General features: G+C 35.1%; 2 protein-coding genes across 2 annotated transcripts; both read right to left on the bottom strand.

Annotated features, from left to right (window-relative positions):
- Nucleotides 1-974: 974 nt before the first annotated feature.
- On the bottom strand, nucleotides 975-3,780 carry LOC107047043. The gene is made up of 3 exons (XM_015269770.2): nucleotides 3,598-3,780; nucleotides 1,614-1,724; nucleotides 975-1,164 (listed from the first exon to the last, which is right to left on the bottom strand). Exons 1-3 carry the CDS (start codon nucleotides 3,656-3,658, stop codon nucleotides 1,040-1,042), a joined length of 297 nt encoding a protein of 98 aa, XP_015125256.1. The 5' UTR covers nucleotides 3,659-3,780; the 3' UTR covers nucleotides 975-1,039.
- A 1,161-nt stretch (nucleotides 3,781-4,941) lies between these two features.
- LOC107047034 lies at nucleotides 4,942-7,437 on the bottom strand. The gene is made up of 3 exons (XM_015269761.2): nucleotides 7,222-7,437; nucleotides 5,406-5,519; nucleotides 4,942-5,147 (listed from the first exon to the last, which is right to left on the bottom strand). The coding sequence occupies exons 1-3, from the start codon at nucleotides 7,283-7,285 to the stop codon at nucleotides 5,014-5,016; spliced, it is 312 nt and encodes a 103-aa protein (XP_015125247.1). The 5' UTR covers nucleotides 7,286-7,437; the 3' UTR covers nucleotides 4,942-5,013.
- Between the last annotated feature and the right edge of the window lie 255 nt (nucleotides 7,438-7,692).

Here is a 7,692-nt window from a genome sequence, read left to right as displayed (position 1 = left end):
AAATAATTCAAGAAAATTGTTCACTTTTTTGCAAAATTAATTCATCACATTTCCCTTATTTTTCAATAATTACGGGTATTGATGGTTTCACATTGAAAAGGAGAGAGAATTGATCAAAGATTCAAAATTATTCATTAATTTTCCTCTTATCACTCGTCTTTATCATTGATTAATGTTCTAGTCAGTATCATTCACTTTTGTAATCTATTTGAGTCCATGAAATTTTGTACACTTGAAATTCAAACGACGAAAGCGAAACTTTTCTCAAGTAAATGAAAAAATAGATCAGCGCGCGAATTGCCAATTTTTCTCATCTCGTGCATTTTCTTTTTTTTCTTCGTGAATGACATAAATTTAATGTTCTGCCATTTTTCAACTTGGATATAGGTTCTAAGAAACTGTCTAATCAACTGCCCTTTTTTCAATCGAGAAAATTTAGAAAGTGAAATAAGTCAAGAAAATTGTTCACTTTTTTGAAAAATTAATTCATCACATTTCCCTTATTTTTCAATAATTACGGGTATTGATGGTTTCACGTTGAAAAGGAGAGAGAATTGATCAACGATTCAAAATTATTTATTAATTTTCCTCTTATCACTCGTCTTTATCATTGATTCACGTTTTAGTGAGTATCATTCAATTTTGTAATCCATTTGAGTCCATGGAATTTTGTACACTGGAAATTCAAACGACGAAAGCGAAACTTTTCTCAAGTAAATGAAAAAATAGATCAGCGCGCGCGTCCTGTCCACTTAATATTCATCACGAAAATTCAGGTGAATGTACCCTTGAATTTTCAATTATTACGTGAAATTAATGAGTGAATCATTCCCTAAAAAAATCAATATCAACGAATGAGTGGAAGACGAATGCTGTCTAACCACACATGGAATTGATCACTTAATCGCTGCAATGGAATTGGAACTACTGGTTCAATCACTCGCCGATGTGAATAAATAATGTCGTGGGAGTCCTTCGGTAGATTTATTCACGTAAGTTTATTAGTTTCCAGAAATTACAATTTTTCATTGCCTCGTAATTAAACCAGAACGCAGCACACCTGATTATCCGGGCAGTCCACAGTTTCTCTCTGTAGGACTGGACCGCAGCTGTCCATACACGTGCCACCGTGGTGCCTGCAGTGCGTTCGAAACTCAGAGCGAACTGTAAATACAAAATATTCAGCGATGAAAATGATGAAAAAAATATAGAATTTTTCTCAAACGTGGAAAAATTAGATTTTCGGAGAATTCATAGACTTCATTGATCTTTAAATAAAAGAGGAGGAATTCATTTCGGTATTCAGTATTCAGTATTCAGTATTCAAATTCATTTCGGTAGTGAAGTGGTAAACCGGTATAAGTCGATTTTGACTATTGCCCAGTTTTCAATAAATATTTCAAAATCTAAGAGAAATAGCCAAATTTTTGTCATAACCTGTTTTGTAGCGCAAATTGAGGGCTACAAAAAAGGAAATTACAGCTATTTCGCTATTTCCCTTAGATTCCGAGATATTTATTGAAAACTGGCCATTAGTCAAAATCGACTTATACCGGTTTACCACTTCGTTACTGATTTCATTATTTTAGATTTAAGATTTCGCATTTGCTTACCTACGCTGCAACAACTAGTCCCCTGTTGGTGACACTCCACAAGACCCTTTACAGGCTCCTCGCATTTGTCAGGGGCCATACAATTCTCCTCCGGACACAGCTCCGCGGCATCTGCAGTAGAGAAAGGATCACTCTTTCATTAGCAATGAAAATGTCAAAGAAGATAACACACGTAACCCTTGATCACTGGAAATTTCTGCTTATCTCGATGCCTTCACAGAGTGGATGCATACGAAGTAGACTGTTAAAAATTTTCGGTTATAATACCCCCGAGAGCTTCAAAATAATCGGGTGTTTCCCGACAACTTCGTTGCATACAAACGAATATGTCAAGTTTCGCAGGTTAAAAAAATCCCGAGTTCGCAGGTTAAAAAAAATCCCGGGAACTTGACGAATGCGTCAAGTTCCTGCGAAATTTGACGCATTCGTTTGTATGAAGGAAATTTTGAGGGAAATACTCCGATTCATTTTGGCGCTCGAAATTTTTAATCAGCGGATTATTTCCCCCATCACCATTTCGATAAATAAAATTTTGCTATTCGGCGTTATGATGGGAAATTCGACAATTTTTTGCTATTCTGCTGGGCACCGGGAAAATTACGGAACGACGGGGTATTATCGATACAATTCTGTTCTGATTGGACAACGGGATGTTCAATTCCGCAATTCTATTGTTCAGAAGGGTGATGGGGGAAATAATCGTCAGAATTTTTCGTGTCAAATCCCGGAAATTTTGATCATGTCACCGTATATAGAGCCTCGGACGGAGAGGCAATATAAAGACAATCCACAGAAGAATAGTTCTCCCTTTTTTATTAGCGAACGAAAAAAGGAGAACAATTTAAATTCTCAAGGCTGGTTTAATCGAGAACATAGGCCCTCAGTCAAGCTGTCAAAGCTAACGCCAGGTCATTCACTTTCGTTGGCTTTCGTTGAAGATCAAAGGCTCCAGAGGAAGTGTGTTTCCTCCCAGAGAGCTCTCAATTTAAATTCCCTCCGTTTCCATAGAAAAAATATTCTCCGAGGCCATTTACATTAAACTCATTCTTTTTCAGAATTTAAGATAACAAATTATTTTCAGGAGAGTCGAGGAGAATAGAATTAACTTCTCCAAGACGAAAATTGCGATGGAAAGTGAGTAAATTGACAATTATAAATAGAATAATTGATGAAATTTGTTGATTGAAGGCCCCGATTAATGGTCAAAACACTGTTAACAATTTTCTGTTGACAATTTTAACTGTTATAGTTTAACTGAAATTTCAAGCAATTTCATCAATAAAAATTTACATTTTGGAAGAAAAATCGATGGAAATTGTAAATTTCAGGTTAATTATTCCATTAAAATTGAGGGAAATCCGGAAAATTTTGGTAATTATATGTTTGAACTTTGAAATCATTTAAAATTCAACGTAATTTGGCACTGAATATGCGCAGAGGAAAAAATGTTTTCATTTTCAGGAACATGTCACTGATGAGTTCGTGTTTCGTAATTGTGAAATTCAATGAATGTAAAATTCTGAAATTCCACGATTGTAGCAACAATTCTTAGTGACATTATCACTAATTTTCAAAGTAATGTCACTGCCTTTCAGAGACCCATCTCAAATTTTTAGAAATTTATCAACAAATTTAATCGGCATCAACCATTAGTTTTAGTAATATTTGGAGTGAAATTTGAAAATGATAAAATAATTGATAATGTAAATCGTCAATTGACTATTGGGAAAATATTTCTAAATTTCTTAAAAGAGATTTTCGATTAACCAAATAATCGTCAATCCTCCGAACTCAATTATTGATTGATAAAATAATTTGGAATTTGGATATTTCAATTGTTTATTAATTTAATAACTTAAAATTGATGAGTATCATTAGCTATTGACTTCCTTAAACTTTAACATTATTCAAAATTTATGATTCCACCGACGCCTGGTCCCTAAATCACTCCAAAAATGAACTAAAATTAAATTTAGTGACTCACCAATAGAGTGAACAGCAGTGATTACCAAGACAAGTGTCGCGCAAGCAATTGACCCCTTCATTCTGATTCCTCTTCTTGTTCTTTAGTTCTTCCCGCGTCAGCAGCTGGTGTTTGAATGGCCTCACACCAAGCATCGGCATAAAAACGCAGGCGCAAACGTCGTGTTGACTTAAATAAACGACATGTAACAGTATCAGCGGGGAACTCCACAGTATCTACGTGTTTGAAACGATGATGGTGACACAGTGACAGTAGCCGACCGCTTCATTCATTATCTCTAAGGACACATCGCTCGCCATAATGCTGATGTGCACGTGAAAAGAATGCGTTTCAATGTTTTTGTTCACTCGTGTAGTTTAATGAATGAATTTATGATGAATGCAGATGGTTATGCGTTTGCATTATGTCAACTGCTGCTCCATGGAATAAAAGATAATTCTGAACTCAGGAATTTTTGCAGCTTTGGATGAACTTTTGTTCGAACCTTCACACTTCAGTTTTTATCACATTCATGTATTCTAATGAATGTATTTATGATGAATGCAGATGATGACTGAAGAATTTTGAGTCGAATCAATTTTATTTCTCGCATGTTAAACTTCTGTTTCTATGAAATTTCGTTCACCACTGATTTAATTTCTAATGTTTGCAGTTGAAAACTTTTAATGTAAATTATCGTATTATCATCGTATGTCTATGTGCAACGCAAATATAGCAAAAAAATGCAAAATGTGGACTATTTCAGTCGTAATGGATTTATTATTCCGCTTTTATCTAGAGGCCATGTTTGCACGACGGCAATAAATTTTTGAGAAGTTTGAATCTTGATACAATTTTTTTTCTCACATTTTAAACTTCAGTTTCGATGAAATTTCAAGTCACTGATGGCTTCATTCATCATTCATTCAAATTCTAATGTTCAGAGTTAAAAATTTTCAATATAAATTATCACATTATTATTCTATATCTATGTTTAACGTAAATATATTTAAAAAATGCAAAATGTGAACTATTTGAACAATTTTGTTTTCACATTTTAAACTCCAATTTCTATGAAATGTCAAGTCACTGATGGCTTCATTCATCATTCGTTCAAATTCTAATGTTCAGAGTTGAAAATTTTCAATATAAATTATCATATTATCATCGAATATCTATGTTTAACGCAAATATAGTAAAAAATGCAAAATCTGGACTATTTCATTTCATTTCATTTTATTTTTATTTCGTCATAATGGATTTATTATTCCCCTTTTATCTCGAGTCAATATTTACCATTCGTTATTCAAACCTCATCTACTAACCAAAACTGAATGACGGTAGTGAAATAAAAAACAAACGATATTTCCTTAATCAACAATTGTATTTGGTAATGTAGATAAATTAGTCACTTAACAATTTTCATCGTCATGATTTTCAGTTAATTAGAATACAACAAACTTCATTGGACCTGCAATCTTGAGCTTCACGGGCGATGAGACGCTGGTTACATCTGTGCGTCACACACTCGCCACCGAAATGACGACATTGACTTCGGAATTCTCTGCGAACTGCAGATAAGATTTTATTTAGTTCAATTACTCTTCACAATTTTCTCCAAATTTTAAAGTCCTCTAAAACTTGCAGTGGAATTTTCGAGGTTGTTCCGTACACTTTCTTTCAACAGGAAAATGTAAGAAATTAATATTTGGAACAGCGAGATGAAAGGAAGTTTAGCCGACTCTCATTGCGAATCAATTCCTTATCCCCTGTTCCTAATATTCGTCCTTCGTTGATATTTCACATGAAATTCTCGAGGAAATACTTACCCTCTCTGCAGCAACTGTGTTCCCGATTTGGACAATATCCAGATTGCGCGAAGCTCGCACATTGGTTCGAGGGTAGGCAGAGGTGGCTTGCACACTGTTCCTCAGCTTGTGCATCTAGATACAAATTCTAAGATTGAATGCAAAATGTAACACTAAGTTTTTGCAATTCTATCTGACTTTTTAATGCAATTTAACACCAATAAATTAGCCCTGAAGAGGACCCGCACGTGGATCGAAACGTTAACTTTTTTGAAAGACAAATTCAGTTGAGTTTTTGAGGAATATTTCCAAATCTAAGGGAGTTAGCGAAATTTTCGTAATTACATTTGTTGTAGCACTCAATCGGCTCCATAAAACAGGTTATAACAAAAATTTTGCTATCTCACTTCGATTCCGAGATATTGATTGAAAACTGGTCAATAGTCAAAATTGATTTATCTCCTTTTACCACTTCGCTACTGAAGTTCAGTTTTTAGAATGAATAACTTCATGACACGACAAGACAGAATAATTGACAAATTATGAGATCGCAGACTCCACTTCATGCGACCTCATTCTTCTATTCGAAATCGATCGTGATAAATAGATGGACAGACGATGGAAGATGCTTTTTATTCATTTCCTGGGATACCCGTAGAAAAAAGTTGGAGAAAAATTACCGAACACGGGAAGTAATCTTGAAGCGAACTCGATTTTCAGTACATTTTCGAGACGAACAGTGAATTTTTCTCCGGTGCGATGTTAATAATCCATTCGATTGTAAATAAAATGGGACAATTTCAGTCTGTCACATAGAGAAAATAATTTTTATTTTCAGGGAAGTGTCACTGATTTTCAGAGACCCATTTCTAATTATTAGAAATCTACTACCAAATTTCAGTGATAGGAACCACCGATAATGAGGCATATCCTAGTCAGTGTGTAATATCTCCAATAATTGGTGATAGAGTTCTAAAAATCAGTGACACGTTCCTGAAATTTGGAAAAAAATTCCTCTGTGCCAAACAATTATAAATAAAATGGGGAAATTTTGTTTTGTCACACAGAAAAAACAAATTTTATTTTCAGAGAAGTGTCACTGATTTTCAGAGACCCATTTCTAATTGTTAGAAATCTATTACCAAATTTCAGTGATAGAAACCACCGATAATGAGGCATATCCTAGTCAGTGTGTAATATCACCAATAATTGGTGATAGAGTTCTGAAAATCAGTGACACGTTCCTGCAAATTGGAAAAAAATTCCTCTGTGCCAAATAATTGTAAATAAAATGGGAAAATTTTGTTTTGTCACACAGAAAAAACAATTTTTATTTTCAGGGAAGTGTCACTGATTTTCAGAGACCCATTTCTAATTGTTAGAAATCTATTAATTTAATTCATCTTGTATAAGGCCTAGGAAGTGGAAAAACGCAATTCTGAGCCGTCCATCTGCCTATACGGAACCCAAATTTCCTCAGGAATCGAATGGAATAGGTTTTAAGGCTCTATCTCTCATAGTTTCCGAGATAATCGCGAAAAACGAAAGTCCCAAAAAAAATTAATTTAATTCATCTTGTATAGGGTGTAGGAAGTGGAAAAACGCAATTCTGCGCCGTCCATCTGCCTATACGGAACCCAAATTTCCTCAGGAATCGAATGGAATAGGTTTTAAGGCTCTATCTCTCATAGTTTCCGAGATAATCGCGAAAAACGAAAGTCCCAAAAAAAATTAATTTAATTCATCTTGTATAGGGAGTAGGAAGTGGAAAAACGCAATTCTGAGCCGTCCATCTGCCTATACGGAACCCGTACAAAATAAAAAACGTGAGACTCACCAGAGGAATGTAAAAATGCGGCGAACGCCAGAACAACCGCGAAGCACAAAACTGAGCTCTTCATTATGATATTCTCCTGGTCGTTTCGTACCGTCAGAGGTAACAGCCGGTGTATCAGTGCTCTAGCACTTTCTACCAAGCATTTATACAAAAAACGGAGACGCGCGCGTCTCCAGCGACAACGTGTTGACTCTGATGTACGACATGGGGACGTCCCCCCAAACGTAATGTAACAGTTGGAGACTCGAAATGTGTTTACGTACGAGTGAGACGATCATCATGACATAGAGATGGGGATATCAACCGCTATCTGCGGACGCGGGAACTACCGTAATGCTGATTCTGGCGATGTTAATCATATGACGCTAAATCTAGAATTCAAGTTATTGTGCAAGTCATTATGAATAAAAACAAATGATTGTATGACATTCGTCGAAAAATTCACTGGCATTCAATTTTCAATTTTTTTTT

This window comes from Diachasma alloeum, unplaced genomic scaffold (genome assembly GCF_001412515.2).
Source record: "Diachasma alloeum isolate Michigan unplaced genomic scaffold, Dall2.0 Dall_scaffold_00183, whole genome shotgun sequence".
NCBI lineage: Eukaryota > Metazoa > Arthropoda > Insecta > Hymenoptera > Braconidae > Diachasma > Diachasma alloeum.
The sequence above is the reverse complement of the archived record's forward strand: the minus strand, read 5'-3'. Positions and strand labels throughout refer to the sequence as shown.

Bases quoted from the DNA above. Each gene is read 5' to 3' on its own strand.
- LOC107047043 (XM_015269770.2), bottom strand. From the start codon at position 3,658: ATGAAGGGGTCAATTGCTTGCGCGACACTTGTCTTGGTAATCACTGCT. The intron at 1,725-3,597 runs GTGAGTCACTAA...TCTCTACTGCAG, and splicing joins CACTGCTGTTCACTCTATTG to ATGCCGCGGAGCTGTGTCCG. The intron at 1,165-1,613 runs GTAAGCAAATGC...TTGTATTTACAG, and splicing joins GACTAGTTGTTGCAGCGTAG to TTCGCTCTGAGTTTCGAACG.
- LOC107047034 (XM_015269761.2), bottom strand. From the start codon at position 7,285: ATGAAGAGCTCAGTTTTGTGCTTCGCGGTTGTTCTGGCGTTCGCCGCA. The intron at 5,520-7,221 runs GTGAGTCTCACG...ATTTGTATCTAG, and splicing joins CGCATTTTTACATTCCTCTG to ATGCACAAGCTGAGGAACAG. The intron at 5,148-5,405 runs GTAAGTATTTCC...TCTTATCTGCAG, and splicing joins ACACAGTTGCTGCAGAGAGG to TTCGCAGAGAATTCCGAAGT.